At 27.9% G+C, this 20,373-nt stretch overlaps 1 protein-coding gene across 3 annotated transcripts; it reads left to right on the plus strand.

Annotated features, from left to right (window-relative positions):
• LOC111026918 (piwi-like protein Siwi) lies at positions 1 to 18,285 on the plus strand. Of its 3 annotated transcripts, none has more exons than XM_022305109.1 (18): positions 4 to 311; positions 5,479 to 5,842; positions 5,906 to 5,945; positions 7,141 to 7,251; positions 7,873 to 8,084; positions 8,154 to 8,339; positions 9,332 to 9,508; positions 10,373 to 10,528; positions 10,653 to 10,798; positions 11,867 to 11,975; positions 12,044 to 12,333; positions 12,420 to 12,574; positions 13,366 to 13,490; positions 13,573 to 13,741; positions 14,349 to 14,470; positions 14,556 to 14,713; positions 17,902 to 18,067; positions 18,146 to 18,285. In XM_022305109.1, exons 2-18 carry the CDS (start codon positions 5,486 to 5,488, stop codon positions 18,260 to 18,262), a joined length of 2,796 nt encoding a protein of 931 aa, XP_022160801.1. In that variant the 5' UTR covers positions 4 to 311; positions 5,479 to 5,485; the 3' UTR covers positions 18,263 to 18,285. The 3 variants fall into 3 exon arrangements, with proteins under 3 accessions (XP_022160802.1, XP_022160801.1, XP_022160800.1); XM_022305108.1 differs by lacking the exon at positions 4 to 311 and adding an exon at positions 3,855 to 3,984 and having other exon boundaries at positions 18,146 to 18,262; XM_022305110.1 differs by lacking the exon at positions 18,146 to 18,285 and having other exon boundaries at positions 1 to 311; positions 14,556 to 14,709; positions 17,902 to 18,028.
• Positions 18,286 to 20,373: the final 2,088 nt, after the last annotated feature.

Raw genomic sequence — 20,373 nt, forward strand, 5'->3', positions numbered from 1 at the left:
TTTCCAGCCATCGCAGGACATGGTGAACTGAGAGCCTGTCATTGCACTGTTAGCCTTGACACAGTCCAGAATACAAATGTCTTAACATTTTAATATTAATATGAATGTGTTTTTATAGTGTGCAGTGTGTATAAATTGTATTTTTACTGATATTCGGGCTGTTAATATAGACGTAATATTAGTATAATATATTATATAACGCGTTTTTTAAATAATAGGCGCGCTTTCGCTTTATTAGTAATTACATATCGTTACTAGTCAAACAAAAAAAATAAAAATTATTGTTTTTAAACCTACATCAAACGAACAAGGTAAGAAGATATAATATTATATTGACAGATAATACTAAAAAATGATAATAGTTATAATAATAATATGTAATAAAACACACGTGAATTATGCCGCCTAAATGCGCGTGTGGAATGAATCTCGACGAAACGTCAGCGCCACGCTCCACAATTCTCAACACATTAAAACATAATATTTTATGTATGTTTGGTTTTTGAATAGTCTGTAATCTGTGTATTATTATTTATTATTTATTATTATTATTATTAATATTTATTTAATTAATTGCCTAAACATGCTTATTTGTTTTTACTATGTTGCAATATTACGTAAACAATTACTTATGGACCATTATTGGTTATAGTTATGATTTATTATTTGCGCTAGATGATAAACTGGAAAGTAAAAAAGTAAAATTTGGTTATGAAATATATACCATCTGTGCATCGAGGTCACTATTATTATTCTTATTATTTTGTAATTATTATTATCATATATAGTACTTGCATTACTCATTTAACAAATAAATGCAAGTAAAATATCTATCCATTATAATAGTCGATATAATATAAACGTGTCATATTTATACTTAGTTAAATTTTATCAAATGTACTGGCATTCGGTAGAGTTATGATGTTGTGTATAATAATTACATTAGATGCTTAAATATATTACACGGTTATTATATTATGATTAGAAAATAAATAAAAATAAGACTTGCGCCTTGTTTCAAATAATTCGGAGGTAACCGCTGTTGCCACACATTGGTAAAAATCACTCATTTAATTGCTAATAATTACTAATAACTAGATTTAAAGTCTTACAGCTTTAAAAAAACTCTAAAAAATTATTTAAACCTAAACAAAACTACAAATTATTCTGCATATAATAATTTTAAGGAGTATAACTAACTTTGTTTTACTCTTTAAATGGTTATAGCTATAGGTTTAGGTGAGTGTATAAATATATATTATTTGTATACACAAGGATCCATAAATGTATTTTAAACTAACACAGAATATTATTAGTAGGTATTATAAGACACGGTGAGTTATAAACCTAAACTATTCTAATACTATGGTTCCTACGTATACATAAAAATACCAGAAACAAAATTGAAATTATATAATTTAAAAATTTGTACCTTCATAAATACTTAAAATACCAAAGAGTTAAGTTATAACACATTTTTAAAACAAAAATATATATATTTAGTGATAAATAGAATAACAAGTAATATTAATTTGCTTTCTGAAATCCATAGTTGTAGATAGTAATGATGATACTATTATAGTACTATCTACAATTCTGCTTAAATCAGATCGGAAACCTTTTTCGATTAAAATATTTAGTATCTATATTAATGTGTAAGGAATGTGCCAACAGATTTTTTTTCTTTTCAGAATTTAGGTGGTAACTTTTTGGCTTTAAGTGGTGGTTACGAAATGTTATAGTATTTTGTAATATTAAGCAGATATTTATTGTGTTTTCCCGTATTTTTTTTATCCAAAATCTATTTATTTCAAGGCTTTGCACCCGTTTAGCCCATATAACCAAAACCCTTAAAAAAACCCCTAAAAATTATCAAAACCGTAAACCCATATAACCCGATTGATTTTGATGACGTATAACCCGAAACACCTAAAACCGAAATTAAATTCGGGTTTTAACCCATAACCTGTATAAAAAAAATATTATTTTTCAAGTGACATATGAATTAGTATGTATATTTCATGGAGAACTTAGTTTTTAGCCTAACCTAACCTACCTATGTCCCTAACTCCGTTCATTTTAGAAAATATACTAATTATAAGAAATAATAGTATTTATAATAAATAAAGATGTCACTGTCATAAGTTGTTGATTGTACTTGTTTTTAAGTTTTACAGTAAAATAAAAGTAGTTAAAAGTATTTTAAAATTGTATAATTTATATTTTCTTCAAACCTAAAGTTTATTACAACCGATCTTCGTATATCCCTTATAACTTATAAGTAGTTATAACTAATTATATTTTGATTATATGGAATAATCAATAACTTATAAATGTATTTATAATTTATTTAAAATACAATTTTAATATTTGATTCAATAACTTATTTCATTTTATTTTATAACTATTTAATACTTTGCTAGTAAAACATTTAATATTTAATATTATAAAATATTAAATTATATTAAATTTCAATTTAAATAATTAAATTATATTAAATTTCAATTTAAATAATTAAATTATAATATTACGTGTGTCACTACTGTATTAGACATTAGTACTGAAAAGTTGATTGTATAACTTTATACTTAGCTTAATCAAATCTAACACTTAACGCACAACAAAATTGATATATTACTTGATTTTAAATAACCCATAACCCGAATAAATAAACTGGCTAAACAAAACCCATATTCTTTAAAATGAAGAAAACCTGAAACCACAACCTCTATTTTTATTTGAAGCACCTGAAACCATAACCCGAATAAATCATTTGGGTGCAAAGCCTTGATTTATTTAGTATAATATACTGATTATAAACGTCAATAGAGAAGCGTAATAGGAAACAATAAGATCAGTCTATCCTACACTTGTATATTGGAAAAAATAATTTGGTTTTTTTTTTTATAAATGACCAAAATGTATAGGTTATACAATTTTTTTATTAGACCACGAGTGTTAACTGTAAATCGTACGGAAATAAACATGAACAGAGTGAGAGCGGCTATACGAAAACAGTATTTCACTCGTAATTTAAATTTAAAACATAACCTCAAAATACCACTTTTTTACCATCTTCTCTCTCCTCCCCTGGCAGGCCCACGACCCCGTGACAGGGGCGGTTCCAGAGACTTGTTTGGGGGGGGGGGGCCGGGGGGGCCTAATAGTTGTAATTTTCACAAAACTTAAAACAACAAATATAAAACAACAATTTTTACAACTTTTATTATTAATTTTTAGAATAATAACAATACAATTCTTATCAAGACACTATTCTTAGTATTTAACCAAGTTATTTAGTATTCTTGTAGTCCACACAGATAGTAGATGCATGTTACAACTCATACACCGACGTACCTCCAATAATTACATACTTTTACGCGGGTCTATAATAGTCGATACTATAATATGTTTTTTTGTTAGTAATTTTTTGTTAGCAATATACAATTTTTTAGAAATACGGGTTTTAGCCTGGGGGGGGTTGCCCCTAGGGCCCCCTGGAATCGCCCCTGCCCCGTGAATAATTATAGTATAGGGCTTACCGACATTGTACACTGTAAACATCTTAGGCATTATATATGAAAACATATTATATGCCTAATTATATATTATTATAAAATGATCTGTACAGACAGGAAGATATTAAGCCGAGGCAGACGGCGAAGCTAGTATATTAGTTGAGAATTTTTTGTCGTTTCCCCGAATTGCCACTATTTTCAAGGGCAAGGAATTTATACATTTTCAATAGCTCCTAAATAAAAAAATATGCCAAATCTCCCTACTAATGTTAATGCCCATTCGGCGTTACCAACTCAAATTCTTATCAATAATTTTTCAACGTCTTGTAAACATTCAAACCTGTTGCCTTAGTTGTCATTTTAATTTCTGAATTGAGCTGGCATAACTTAAGTTATTTTATTAGTTTATTACAACTTACGAAGTCAGAGTTGGGTATCTAGTTGTACATATATATTCGTTAAATCTGTGAGTATACCTTTATAGGTTGTCAATTTTTAAGGTCGCACAAGGACACAAAATATATAGATATATACGATATAGCTGAAATACTGAAATCAGCAGAGAAATTAATTATTAAATGAATACCTACTTTGACTTGAAATAATAAAAAAAGTTTTTAAGAAAAATTTGAGTAATAATGTTATATTCACTCGTAAATATAGAACGAGTTCTGACATAAAATCAAATGAGGACGCAATAATCAAATTGTAGTGAATGGGTAGATCATGGGTTTGATCATTCATGAAGTATAAAAATGTTTGAGTATATAACGTATAAATACCTTAGAACTAAATTAAAGTGGCCTGGTGGTTTACAGCAGTTCCTAACGATATCTGAGGTCAAGCATCAGCTGGTGTCCTAGCTCCCAGATGGTTGACCACCATGGTTTTAAGTGACGAATCCTTGCCACGTTGTAATTCTTATATCGAGCCCCTATTGGTAAATTTGGCAAAATCTATGAGTACCTTACAATAAAATATCCTATTTCGTTAGTTAAGAGGATGTCAGCACACAGTTAATTTTCTCCGTAGTACACATGGACCATATAAACAGAATCATTTTTTTTTATGTTTTGAGTAAACTGAGAGTAAAATTAGCCACCAAAGAAACGATAGAGAATAATATTTTAGAAGTTAAGATATATTGATTTGTCTAAACATTGTTTCAAAACAATTTATTTTTATTTTGAAAGTCGAATGCAAATTCAAATACTTAACAATAAATTATAAAACCGATATGCCTCAAAAATATTATCCTCTTTAATTCTTGTAATAGGCGATTTAACTCTCAAAGATTACTCAAAAATTATAAAAACGATTTTAGGTGAAAGCATTTTATCCATGTTGAGGGTGGGTCTGAGAGAAAACGAATATTGAGCTATCATCCTCTTTTTGTGAAAATGTAAAAATATAAATGAACCCAAATTTATAATTACTTTGTTATTTTAATAAGATTCATAAGGAACAATAAAAATACATTTTTATTTCCTTGTAAATTATAATATGATATGGCCCAAGAGACATTCATAAACGTATAATCTCCAAACACCTTATCTTTGCCATCGACAAATGAAAAGTACAATTCATTTTGGATTCGATACTCAAAAAAAAACATAACGATAAAATGGAATATTCATAAAAAAAATTGTCAGATTAGGTATTTTTTTTGCTTTTCAAAATTTTCTAGAAAATCGACATTGTCTTTTCGTTGAAATTTAAAAATGAATAACCGTAGTGACTTAGAATTTTAATAAAATATTTTGATAGTATTTTCTTGACTTAATTACAGATGTAGAACTTCAAATTTCAAAACTTTAATCCTAGTTATTCTCAAACATTACTAAATATTAGGTACCTAAATGTATTATTAAGTATTAAGACAAGAATCTTTCACCATCTTCACAATTTTATTAGATTTTTATTTTATGAAAATTGAATGTGTTTATAAATAATTTAAAAGATTACCAATGGATCCTAATCCATCAAGACGTCCCAGAGGTAAGGCTCGCGGACAATCACAAGGACCTCTTAATCAATCAGGGCAAACACAAGGACCTCCCCCTAATCAATCAGCACAACCACGAGGACCTTCTTCTAATCAATTAGGTCGACCACGAGGACCTCAACCAGCACAACCACGAGGACCTCCTCCTAATCAATTAGGTCGACCACGAGGACCTCAACCAGCACAACCACGAGGACCTCCTCCTAATCAATTAGGTCGACCACGAGGACCTCAACCAGCACAGGCACCACCATCGCGGCCACAACCTAGAAATATGCCAGGCCAATCTGGTCAACGGCAACAATTTAGATCTCCACCTGTAAGGAATATATTTTAAAATTCAAAATTATTTTTAAATATTTATTTATATTGTTTGATTAAGGTCGAAGAAGTAACGAGTAGAATAGGAAGCTTGAAAACAGGTACAGTATACTTAAATAACATACATTATGTTAAAATATCTTAAATGTTTTAGCTGTATAATCATTAAAAAATAGCATTTAATAAAGACAACATTTTTTAATTTTTGGTAACTTAAAATTCAAGGGGAGGGCAGTGTTGAAATATCAAAAACCTTATGAATAATTCAGAAATAATAAATTTGTTACATATTTACACTCACATTTTTTACTTATGTTTAAAGTTAGTTAATAGAATAATATCATCATAATATTGTAGTACTAAATATCATTTACAAAAAGTAAGTTCTCTTTCCATTTTTTGTTCATCTATTTTCATCAACCACAAATTAAAATGTTCAGTCTTCATCCAGGCTTTTTATTTGCGTCATAATCTTTTGTTAATGATTTGACTTTTGTAAACATTGTATTTTTTCGCAACCTACCAATCAGAACAAGTTATCATATTTTTCTGTACCCACCATATTTGTGCATAACTAAAGAATAACACTGTTTTTAACCTGATCGAACTTGGCCTTTATAAATACATATTTTTAAAGGCAATTATTTATAAAAATTAGCCTATTTTTCCACATTAAAATTATCATCTGGTGAATAATTTTTGATAAGTTTTGGTAAAATAATGATTCATGGCAAACTTGTATATATACGACTGCACTTTTGAAAGTTTGAAATATCAAATACATACCTGATTTATTATATAGTCATATTGATTATTGATTATGGTATTCAAACAGTCTAGAGTGTAATGTTTTTAGTATATCATTTAAAATATTTCATGATAACTGTTCAAAATATATTGAACAATATATAATAATGTTGTCCCACAGTCACTAACATACTACAAAGTAGTGAAACTACTATACCAACCAGCGATTGGTCAGATATTACATTTTTTATATCACAGTCCTCTAATGCATTGTACTAATATTAAAATAATAACTCATTTTTAATGAATAATTTTTGCTTGATTCAAATATAATCTATTCTTGCAATGTGCAAAAATATACTCTGTACAATATGAGAAAAAATCTCTGTAGTATAAAATTGTTGGTCAAATGTGTACAACTTTTAGTTGCCATGCACAGTAATGGGCTACAAAATGTATTTATTTTACTGAACATAATATGTTATGTTATTTAATTTTGTCTATAAATTAGTATTACACTTATTAATATAATATTGTCTTTCATCTTAGGAGATGCACCAATGCCTACGGGCCGAGGATTACATCGTGTTCATAAACCTACACCAGAGTACTTTAGGTTGGAGAGACCAGAATCATCAAAATCCAGTGTTGGAAAACAAGGTAAAGTGTAAAATAGTATAGTATTTAAGAACTTTAATTCTTAGAAGTTAAAAACATTAATTCTTGTTTTCTGACTATGTAAAAATGTAGTAGATAAATTGTGAAGTTAAGTCTGAACTGAAAAAAGATAATCCCTCTAAATAGTTGGTTTCAGATAGCAAATTATTGGATAATTATATTTTTTAATTTTGGAAAATTTATTAATTATAACTAAACATTTTTTTCTGGGATATTTTTTATCTTTTAGGGAAATTTACGGAAATTAGACTGTCTAAATTCCTTTAAAATGGTATTTATTATTTATTTTTAATAGTTAGTTAAGTTCTTTAGGCTTGGACAGTCACCTAATGAGCAGGTACCATCAATAAATGGCTACCCATTTCACATCGTACATTTAATTTATTTCATCATTTGTGCTTTTTGTAAAAAATATTCCTTTAGAGATTGTACAATTAGTAGACACTAGATTGTTAAGAAAAAAAAGTTCTTTATATTTAGTACTGTATGTAATTATTCATTTTAGTATTAAGAATAGTAAACAAAAGTTTGAAATAGAAATTTTAAAACACATAAGAACTTCTTCAAAATTTAATGTTTTGTTTTCATTATATTTTTCTCTAGGAGCAGGAGGACAACCTATAAATTTAATATCAAATTATTTTCCCATAACAACTTATACAGATTGGAGTTTATACCAGTATCGAGTTGACTTTAACCCAGTGCAAGATAGGATAAACATTCAAAGAGGATTATTGAGCGCACACAAAGATGTTTTAGGAGCATATATTTTTGATGGAACAATGTTGTTTAGTGGCCAAAAATATAAGCCAGACGTAAATTTCTTATCATTTTTTTTGTTCATTTATATTTTAAAAGTAATAACAATTTTATTTTTATTTTAGACTTTAGAGCTTTCATCAAAAAGAAATTTTGATGACAAAATAGTAATAATCACTATAAAATTTACTTCAATAATTGAAAAAGGTAATCATGCTTCTATCCAAGTTTTTAATTTATTGTTACGTAGAAGCCTTAGAAACTTAGACCTAGCACTGGTTGGAAGAAATTACTACGATGAAAAAGCCAAAGTAAATGCCTATATAAATATATATATAAAGGATTCTAATTTTTTTATTTGGAAAAAAAAACCATTTGAATCAACTGTTTTTAGCTTATACAAAATACTAAAAAATAAAAAAAAAATTAATTGAAAAACCCTCCATGTTCTTTAGAAGGTTTGAATTGTACACATATCATCATTAAGAAGTCACTGTAATGAATGTCAAATTTGAATTCATTGATAAACCATTGTATACAAAAAATAATTTATAAAATGAGTGCAGCCAATAAAATATATCACACAATTCTCAATATATTTTCATATAAATTAGTTGTGACAAAAGTCATGGAAATTTGATTCAGTGAGTTGCATGCAATAAATATTTACCCCCTGTTTATAATGTTTTAATAATATTTTGGTTGATAGTAGTATTTTGGACTTTTTTATTTTTATCTTTCTCATACTTATACTTAATTCACATAATTAACATTTTAAACACCTACAACTGCTTATTTTTTTTCTTCCTAAAATAAAGTATTAATCATTAGAACGTATCATACATTTTTTATCATCTTTAGCATACATATTTGCTATACAATAAGATTAATAACTATATTCAATAATTAAAAAAAAAATGTATAAGTATACTATAAATAACAATTGGTATTGGAACTTCAGTAATACGTTTGACTTATTGTTGTATACTTAGATTACTTTGAATAATCAAGACCATTAAACATAGAGCCATATACAACATTCACAACATTAAATTAAAATTTTGTCAGTCTTGGATTTGTTAAAAACATTTAACATTAAAATTTAAAATAAACATTTACAACTTGTATGTAATCAAATATAATACAAAAAGTAAATTGGTTGACTACATAATATCAAGTATAGACATTGATTACAATGAGAATAAAGGTTATCCAGAAATGGAACTTAATCAGTAGAACTTATTCGACTTTTTTTTCCATAATCCCTTAAATTTACAATGTATTTTTTTTTTTTTAACTATAGATCAATATTCCACAACATAAACTTCAACTTTGGCCAGGTTATGAGACTACTATTGGAATGTATGATAGTGGTCTATTATTACGGTCCGAAATTTCAACCAAAATCATGAGGGAGGAGACTGTTTTAGATTTTTTGAAAGAACTTGCAAGTACTAGATTCACAGACCCCCAATGGATGGTCAGTAATTGTTATGATTTATTTATAATTGTTATCAAAAACTTCTTTATTTTGTTTTAAGTCAGTCATATGCAAAGAATTAACTATGTCAATTGCATAGGCAGGCATCAGGGGGGGGAGTGTCATTAGGGGGATTAGACTCCTAGAAATTTCAATAGCACCTCCAAAATTAAAACTATTCAAAGAAATATTGAATTATTATTATTTGATTATTCTAGCACCCCTACAAATTTAACCACAATGTTCACCTATGGTCAATTGTCAATTAACCTATAAAATTATGTGAGTAAAATTAAGAGTTAAATGATTTATAATGAAAATAATGATCGATTCAAATTTAAGAAGTGCTGGATGTGGTTATCCCGTTGAACGCCTAAATGTTGTTAACTCAAAACCTATTATGCTTAATTATTACTAAGAACATTTAAAATATGAAATTGATAAATCTTCTGAATCAAGAATGAATAATATATTTAGGTATAGGTACTGTAACTATAGTTATACCAATATAATAAACAAGTGATTGATAAAATAATAATTATGAATAAATATAAATTTACTATAGTGTAATTGGAGAATATAAAATACTAAATTTACATTTATGATATAAACAATTAAAATTACATTTTATCTAGATTATTTAATTATTTATCTGAGATAACAGTTCAGATAATATATTTCTAATTTATTGAGAAAAGAGAAAAAATATAAATTCCTACCTATTCAGATAAAACAAAACCCTAGCTCGTAATAAGTCATAGATACATTATAGAGTAAATAATATTCATAACTCATGGGTAATATTTCGCATTATGGTAACATTATTTAAAATAGGGGAATATATAATGTGTTATTATTTTTTAGGAGAAATTTAAAGCGGGCGTTATAGGAAGTACAGTTCTAACCAGATATAATAATCAAACCTACAGAATAGATGATATAGATGAAAATTCTAATACCCAATCAACATTTCGCAAGAAAGATGGATCAAGCATATCATATGTACAGTATTACAAAGAAGTATGTTAATTACCAGGTTAATTATGAATTTGTATAGTTAATTATAACTGATGAATTTCAGCTAACTATTGTTCTCTGTATTTAAGCTTTAAACTAGGACTGCAAGTATTTTATTTTTTTTTAGAGATATGGTATACACCTTAGCAGTGCACGTCAGCCAATGTTGGTATCAAAGAAAAAAAAATCTTTTAAAATTGAAGGTGATGAATCCGAGCTGGTGTACTTAATTCCTGAATTATGTACTATGACTGGAATAACTGAAAACATGAGGTAATAGAATTTATAGGATCTAACCACATAAACAATTTACACAAAACAACATTAAATTGTGTAATTAATGAACAAATCAGCAGCTCTGATGTCATCTTATGATAAATGTCTGTATAGTAGTATACATACCCCCCATTCCAATCTCAGGGTACAATTGATTACAAAAATCTCACCCCACGACCGAACTCCTCCTTAAATAACCTATGACATTGATCATAGGTGAACCATAGGATCAGCACCACTGAACTATATAATGCCTGCTTCCAAAAATAAATGTAATATTATTTTCTTTTTCAATTAAGACAACAGAAGAACAATCTCAGTTAAATTTTTGAACTTAACATTATTGATTACAATTTATTTTTTGCGTGAAGCAATAAACAGTTTTATAATATTGTATTTTTTTTGCATCTGTACTTTTTACTTATGGCAGAAAAAACTTTGATTTTCAATTTTGAGGGTGATCACTGATAGTAAAATGGATCTAGTTAATACTTTGAAGTGTGTGTGTGGGGGGAGGGGGGAATCATAAGTATTATTTCTGAATATTTCGTGCTCTGGAAAAACATACACAAAAAAAGTTGGACAAGTGGGTACCACCACTCTATTGTACAGTAATTGTTGAGTTTGTTATTTTATGACAAAAAAATTTAAAACAAAATTCCACTTACGTTATTATCTACTCAAATTTAAAAATAATGTTTATTGTAAAGCTTTGTGCAATTTTTATTAGCAATAAAAGTTCAAATTTTGATGACATATTTAAATATTATTATACAATTTATCTTCAAATGATTTTAGTTATTTTATTGTTAAATGTAGAAACTTAAAACATATCACTATGGCTTAAATTATCTTTTCCTCCTAATTTCCTATCACAATAAAATTTTCAAAATATTTAGACTAATTTTATACTATTCATAAGTATTTTTTCTACAAATGTTAATAAAACATGTTAATGCTCCATCAAAAAGTATGAAAGTGCAATATTACTTTTAAGTTATAACAAACCGATAATTTAATTATTTGTACTTTCATCTAATATACTTATACTGTTTGCAATTACAGAAAGAATTTTAATCTCATGAAGGATTTGGCAGTCTATACACGAGTAGGTCCCAGTAAAAAAATCAGCCAGTATAATAATTTCATAAATCGGATTCTTACTACACCCAAGGTAAATATTTTTATTGAAATATTGATGAGCAAATAAATAATTCCTTGAATTTATACTGGATATTTAAGTCTGCAGAATCACTAACACAGTGGAATTTAACATTGAGTAATAACCTCGTTACAATACCGGGTCGTGTATTAGCACAAGAAATACTTCAATCATATGAAAAAAAATATCCAGCTGGTATTGATGCTGATTGGACAAAATACACGCGTTCAATTCCCATGTTTACTTGTGCTGAAATACAACATTGGGCAATAGTATGTCCAACAAACGTTATTGGTCGAGTTAAACCATTTATCCAAATGATACTTGATGTTTCAAGAAATATGGGCTTTAATTTACCACCACCACAAATGTTAGTATTGGTTATTTATTGTTAAATACATTTTATAATTTGACTCGATTACAAAAAATATTATAATGTTTTAATTTCTATTTTAGATATGATGTAGTTAATCCAAAAGTTCATGAATATTCAATTACATTTGAAAAAGTAATAAGCGCAATGAATCCATCATTTATTTTATGCTTCGTTTCGACAACTCGTGGTGATTACTACAGTGGCATCAAAAGAAAACTATGTATTGAAAGATCAGGTAAACAATTTTTGAGATTTAAACTATAGATTTTTTGGATTTTCATGGATTTGAATAATATATGATAACGTAATGTATGTCCCAGCCTAGCGTTTTATAGCCTGGCACTTGAACAATTGAGTTAGGTTGGATTAAGTCAGCTTCAAGTCTTATTTTGTATGCTATCAGTTCTCACATTTTACTGTATTTAGAGGGTAGTTTTTTCGTATTTTATCTAAAACTATAAGATGCCTGCCATACTATGAGTTTTGAAGGGTCCAGTTGTTCATGATGTGGTTGGGGGGGGACATGGAGTCGGCTCACCAACTTTCTAAGTATAGCCAAGCTCTAAATCAACCTTCAATAGACAAATTTACTAGAATAAAGAAAATTCAATTCAATTCAATCCTAATCTCGTGGTACTTCCCCTATTAACTGTAACTTAAACTTAGGTTTGGTTTTTACATAAAATCATTTTTAATATAATAATTGTTATTTAAGTGCATAAAAAAGAATAAAATCATTTTATAATATTTTTATAATACTTTATATACTCAGATTAAAAATATATAATACCCCCCCCCCCAACAAAATTTTTGGATATTTAGTACCCAATATTATTAAATATTTTAATCCTGGCATTAAAGTTTTGAATAACAATGATCAATAATAATTATATTGTGAGTTTTTGGGGTTTTGTCACCATCTTGGGTTAATTTGAGTTCAGATTCCTAGTTTTAAAAATTATATTAAATCTTGCTGACTGCTTCAGTTTAAACTAAATTCAAATACCCCAAAATATTTTTTTCTAGTTCCATCTCAAGTAGTATTGACCAAACAAATAGAAAAGGCCAATATGTCAGTATGTACCAAAATTGCCATTCAAATTAATTGTAAACTAGGTGGAGCGCCATGGCGAGTTGTTATCCCTGAAAAGGTATGATTTAATGTAAATTTTGAATTTATATTATGTAAATTTAATATATTAAGAGTCATAATTTTACTATGTCTTTTATCAGGATATGATGATAGTTGGATTCGACGTCTGCCACGACAAGCAAAATATAAATAAATCTTATGGTGCATTAGTAGCCACAATGAATGACAGCCATACTGCTTACTTCAGCTGTGTTCAACCACATGAAAGTGGACAGGAACTTTCAAGCTATTTTGCAATGAGCATTGCTAGTATGTATATAATTATATATATATTTTTTTTTGATTAAAAATATGATAGAGATTTAAGAATTTAGTTTTTACAGTAGGTTCCGAGCTAACTGGTTTTCCACTGAAATGCCCCTGATTGTTAAATGCTATTTGTAAGTTGCTTGACTTTAATGCCGAGAAACATGTGAAATTTAAATAATCCATGTAAAGTAAAATACAATCTGTCTCTATATCAATTAATTTAATTGTTTGTACATGGTACTTATAGAAAATATTTGTTATTTTAATGTCCAACATTGTAGAAAAATAAATTCTATGGATACTTGCTCAAGGTCCGTAGCACCCAGACTCTGGGGGGTTAAAAAAGTGCGTATAGCACTTTTGTTGATACAATATGAGCACAAATTAATTTAGGAAAATATATTGCACGGTTGTTACCACTTCATTTATAAGTAAACTGCTCCTTTTAAAATTTAAGATACTCGCGGCGGTAGAATATTTTTTTCATTTTATAAAAAAAAAAGTAATTGCTTGACCTACAATAACTTTAATGACCAATGTGTTATGAAGTTAATTTTAAAATGTGCATACATCTATTATTATTTTTAATATTTTCTTTATTTTTTAGAGGCTTTAAACAAATATAAATCCAAAAATAACAAACTTCCTAACAGCATTATTATATACAGAGATGGTGTGGGAGATGGACAGTTATCATATGTCCATGGAACTGAAGTTGATATGGTAAAGGTTGGTATCAATATTGATAAATAAGTTTCCATATATTATAATGTTTGTGATTACATTTAATACCTATAAATGATTTTTTTTATAGAAAACTTGTAAAGATTTCTACGGGGGAAAAAAAATTGGCTTGGCATTTGTAATTGTTAAGAAACGAATCAGTTCAAGATTTTTTTGTAAAGATTCAAAATTTTATCAAAATCCACCCCCTGGAACAGTGATTGATAGTGTTGTCACTGACCCAAGTATGTAAGTATATAATTATATTACTGTAATATTATTAATTTATGAATAAATGAAATGAAATGGATGTAAATGGACATCAAATGTTGACAATGTTGTCTTAAATTATATTTTTCATACATATTTTATGTATATACAGTTAATTTTAAAAGTTACTCTAAAAACTGATTTTTGAAATTTTCAAGTTAACTAACTTAAAACTAAAAGAGATGTCTTACCAGGATGAACTGTTGTAAGCTTAAATATTAGTGAACTGTCTTATTACCAAACTTAAAGGTAAGGAACATTATCTGTGTTTTCTACAATATTTAATTTTTTAATGAGATCAGAATTTTTATTTTACAATATTTTGTATACTTACTCATAACTTGCTTCAAAATTAAAATATTGTAAAAACCCTATGAGAAAATAGTAAAACATAGATAAAGTTTCTACATTTTAGTTTGATACTGGACAGATTTGCTCTAATATAAAATGTTAATAGTTTAATACACAAAATTATAGAACAGCTAAACATTTAAGGCCGTATCTGGGGGGGACAACCCCCCCACCCCAAACTTTTTCGTGTTATATTATGTGGTAGTAAAATAACTATATATTAATATCTTAAAAACTAAAATAAAAAACATTGTACCTAATACTAAGTAAACTAAACTGACATCAATGTGTGATACTCGGTGGGTTGAAAACCACAACGGAATTCAAAGATTATAATAAAATTAGAATATATTTTTTTAGCTTAACCTCCCCTCCTCCCACCGAAATTAATTTCCAGTTACGGCCTTGGAAACAATCATGCTATATTGTATGTTTGTAAGACTGAGACAATAACACATGAAAGTGTGGTGTCCTCATAAAATTGTAAAGATTATAATTCAAACTTTCTTTTCTAAGTAAGAATCACCTATTTTACTTTAAATTTTTAAGCAGGCAACTCTTTCAACTATTTGAAATCAAAATCCTAAAACATAGCTTTTTAATTATTTAACTTTGAGTACTATAAGAACATGCATACTGCATGGTAAGCATAAGGTGTTTGGAAGGTATGGGGTCATAATGATTTGGAAATTATAGTCAAGGACACTAAAACTGATGTTTTGCTGTTGTCTACTGCAACCAGGAACTTTTAACCAGCAGAGCCTTTCACACTTTATTTTCAAATTATTTTATAGTTTAAATTCATACAATTTTCAATTAAATTAGGTTTGAGCTTGAAAATGTAATACAAGTTCTTCTTAAGTTGATCTTAAGTATTCTAAAAATTAATAGTTTAAACAAAAAGTTATTTTTGTTCCTCTAACAATTTTAGTTAATTTAAACATAGTTGTGATTCAAAATAAATTAATCATAAAGGAAAAGCACATGGATTAATAATGTGATAAATACAGAGGACATACATAATATTATAATGTGGTATATTAGGATGTAAGAACTTACTTACTTTCGTGTTCATACCAATTACCAGGGATAAATTGGAATTTCAGGGCAGCCCAGACAATAACTTTTAAGCAACACACTATTAATCTAATATTTGTGGAGAACTTATGGGCAAGTATGCTATACTGAAGGTAGTAATTTTTTTTAGTCCTTTAAAGAGGCAATAAATACTTATTGACATTTAATGGTGGGTTCATTGTTTTTAAAAAAATAATCATATTATTACAAAAACATTTCGTCAAACTACATGTAAAAAACAGTTAAGTAAAAAAAAACAGATCTTCAAGCAGTTCAAGCACTATAAAGATGTTATATCATAAATAAATGCTAAGTAAATTGAATTAATGTACATTTATTTGGTTTCAATAATTAATTTACTTGGCAAGAAATTATATAGGTACTTTACACGACGCGGCACACAAAATAACGTGAACAAAATAGACAAAAGGCATGAGAAGTTCATTATAATTTAAAATATTTTAATAAACATTTCTACTCAAAATAATTTCTCGCAAAGTAAATAAATTATTGAAACAAAATAAGCCTACTTTAATTAAGTTCACTTATCATTTATTTATGATATCACATCTTTATAGTGCTTATAGATCTGTTATTTTTTTACTTAGCTGTTTTTTACACGTAGTTCGACGAAGTGTTTTTGTTGTGATATCACCAATTTTTACATCGATAATTTTTTTTTTAATTTATCCTCTCTATGATTATTATAGAAACGTTTTTATCAAGACGAGGCCATCTCTCTTTATTACTACTGAGATCTGAGGTCATTACATCGAAACCAAAGATTTGATTTTTTTTACTAAATTTGTTGTTTTTTTGAAAAAGGGTTCTTTAATTTAATTAACTTATCATTCATTCATTTACAGTTTTTTTGGAGAATTTATTTTTCATTTTTTGTTTTTAAACTTTAGTTGGAATATTTAAAATTTCGAAAACGGTAATAATAAGTAATAACACACTGTCTAGTACACAATAGACTAATTTATATATTTTAATTTAATAAGCGATAGTCGATAACGAAATGAAACAAATAATAAATACGCGAATGTGAGAGCAATAATTATGTACTACAAACACGAAATAGAGTAGGGAACCTGTCGGCACAACAACGCGAGATGGGCCGCAACGATTCCAGATTCATTATAATTTCTCATTAAAAAGTTTGCCGGTTTCGTTTAATAACTTAATTTCTAGCAGTACGATTTCGATGATTTTTGCAAAAGGATCATCTCCACAATTTTTCTGATTTTTTCAATTTTTTAGGTATCAATTGATTCTGCAGATAAATAGTTAGGTCCGGTTAAAAAAAAACACCAAAGTGTACACTGTTTAAATGAGCAACTCCTACTTCGAGATAATATACACTGACATGCCGCCGCTATATTTTTTTTACTTAGCACGCGCCACGACAGGGCGCTGGATTAGTAAGGTTTGTAATAAGAATATGAGATATGAGAATATGCCTGATTGTTATTAGATGTAATTTTTAGTTAAAAATCACTTGGCCAACTGGCTACTTTAAAATATATTTCTCATGTTCGAAAAATACTACAATATTATTATTTACTTACTTAGTGTTAAGTTGACTTACAGCCTTAAGAATTTTATTTGCAAAAAAAAATTTAAAAAACTTAGATCATGATATACTATGTTCACTCATAATATATATTTATGTTACAGCAACTATAATTAAGTATCAACAATAATAATAATTTATAAAATTAAAAAATACATTACAGGTACGATTTCTTCCTGATCTCTCAACATGTAAACACGGGTACAGTTACGCCAACTCACTATAATGTAATTACGGATAGTCTCAGTGAAACTACTAAAAACAAGATTACACCCTCAATTATGCAACAACTTACCTATAAGTTGACTCATATGTACTATAATTGGTCGGTAAGTATTAATGGTTTATCGATAAACATAAAAACTTAACATTTATTTTTATAATTTTAATGGGCATTTTTTTTATAGGGTACAGTGAGGGTTCCAGCTCCATGTCAACTAGCACACAAACTAGCATTTTTGACTGCACAGTCACTCCAAAAACCTGCAAGTCCCGGCTTGGAAGATTTACTGTACTTTTTATAAGTTTTTTCTGATCACTTGAACCAAATAGGTACATTTTAGATTTTAATACAAAATGCTTTTTTTCTTCATAGGTATACATTTCATTTTTTTCACTTTTTGAGTAAAGTAAAATATATATAAAAAAAATATATTGTAAAATCTGAATAGGCTTAAAATCTTATCTAGATAGTAAAAATTAATTAAAATTATTGTAAACAAAAGTGACAGATTTATTAAATTATAGATAGGTACCTTGATAGGTATCTACTACAAATTAATTCTTAACTGATATTCTACATAGTACTGTTAGCCAAACTATATTAGTTATTCCCTATAAATATATTTAAAATAATTTGTTTTATATAATATGTACTATGTAGGTTTTTTTACAAAGAGATCTTTGTTTGTTTTTTTTTTTTTAATAAATACATTTATATTATGTGTGCATTAGTTGTTTCGTATTAAACTAACCTGTGATCAAATTGGGTAGAATATTTTTAAGTAAATAGGTACAAAATGCAGATTATATAACAATCAAATATTTCAAGTATATGTTTGTGGAATTTAGTGTTACTAGTGTTGGTCAACAATCCGGGCTTAATTCTTGAAGATTTTCAAAAGTTCAATGTAGGTATACTGTTGAGTATTTTAGGTTCAGTTAAGTTTTTTAACGAAGAATAAGGATAGGTAGGTAGGTATATAGTAGGTATATAATATACATTTTTCAATTAAGTAGTCCAGCAATAAGATAGTCCTGGAGGGGTAATAGCCAATAACTTTAAAAATAATAGCCTGAAAACTAAGTTGTATATAATAAGTCCCTTAGGGCCAGGGGTTAAAGTGGGGGGACCCAGGAGTACTCAATCCCCCTACCTCTGACGGCGGTTAAAAAGTGTCCTCTTTAACAAATTAGTATTTTATACATTAGACATAATACATAAAATTATATATGGAACGCTTAAAACCATATGGAGACATTAGTCCCTTCTGAAATTATGTCCCACTTTAAACCCTGTTTAGAGCCCAACTAAGTATGTTTGATGTTGCCCCGCTGTAAAAAATTATTAGTGGGCCACATAAAATAACATTAGCATAACAAATAATTATTTTTATTAGCTATAGATGCAATTAAAAAGTCAAAATTACTTACCATCATTTTCTATTCAAGAATGTTCTTGACAATAAACAATGTGGGTATTTAAGATGCTTTACAATTGTTGCTTCTTTCTTCTTCTTAAGTTTTATTTTTGAAGGAACCACTGACATTGTAATTTATAATAAATATATACTCCACAGAAAAATATAAAATACTAATTAAGTGTTCACAACTTCACAAGCAGACAAGTCGATAAATGCACGATGAAAAAAAAAGAAAATGTTGATAAAATGATAAACGTCAATCTCGATTCTTGATACAGAATAGATACTATGCATTGTTCGATAATTCGATATTATTATTGTTCCACGTTATTATTATACTTAATTTAGTTGGAATGAACAGTAAAATGCTCTACACGGATACGGTAAAATTAAATTCTGTAAACGTTTTAAGTCATTAACAGTATTGGGTAAAATAAAATTGAAACTAATATAACTACCTACGTCTTACACTAATATTATTATTTATTTCCGTAATTTTGCCGATGACTGGACATTTCGATAGTCACTTAAAAGTCACTATAGTCACGTTATCACACGGGACGCACACTTGCCACACCGGTGTCCAGTTCCCGAATTACCTAATTTATTTTTAGTCGTTACAATAACAATAATAATATGTCGTTTAGTGTTTACATAGGTAATACCATAGGGCATGACTATAGAGTAAAATTAGTTATTACCTATACGATATCGTGATGTGACTATACCAATTACCTAATATAAAATTTATATAACTGTATAGTACCGGCATTCGCGTAGTAGGTGATCTACTCAAGGGCGTCCGCAGGAATTTGTCAAGGGGAGGGCAAAATATTTTGCATTTTAAATTTTTTGTTTCACTAGATAGGTAGGTATCTTATTATTGATACAGTATTATTTGTGACATATTTTCTTCCATATAGACAGGGAATGTAAAAATTATACGTGCGTGAAGTTGGCCCCCCCACCATGACCGATTTTTTTGAAAATTA

This window comes from Myzus persicae, unplaced genomic scaffold (genome assembly GCF_001856785.1).
Source record: "Myzus persicae strain clone G006 unplaced genomic scaffold, MPER_G0061.0, whole genome shotgun sequence".
In the NCBI taxonomy this organism is placed as follows: Eukaryota; Metazoa; Arthropoda; class Insecta; order Hemiptera; family Aphididae; genus Myzus; species Myzus persicae.

Excerpts from the sequence above, each read along its gene's own strand:
- LOC111026918 (XM_022305109.1), top strand. The coding sequence starts at position 5,486 with ATGGATCCTAATCCATCAAGACGTCCCAGAGGTAAGGCTCGCGGACAA. Across the intron at positions 7,252-7,872 it reads ATCCAGTGTTGGAAAACAAG|GAGCAGGAGGACAACCTATA; the intron begins GTAAAGTGTAAA and ends ATTTTTCTCTAG. Across the intron at positions 10,529-10,652 it reads ATGTACAGTATTACAAAGAA|AGATATGGTATACACCTTAG; the intron begins GTATGTTAATTA and ends ATTTTTTTTTAG.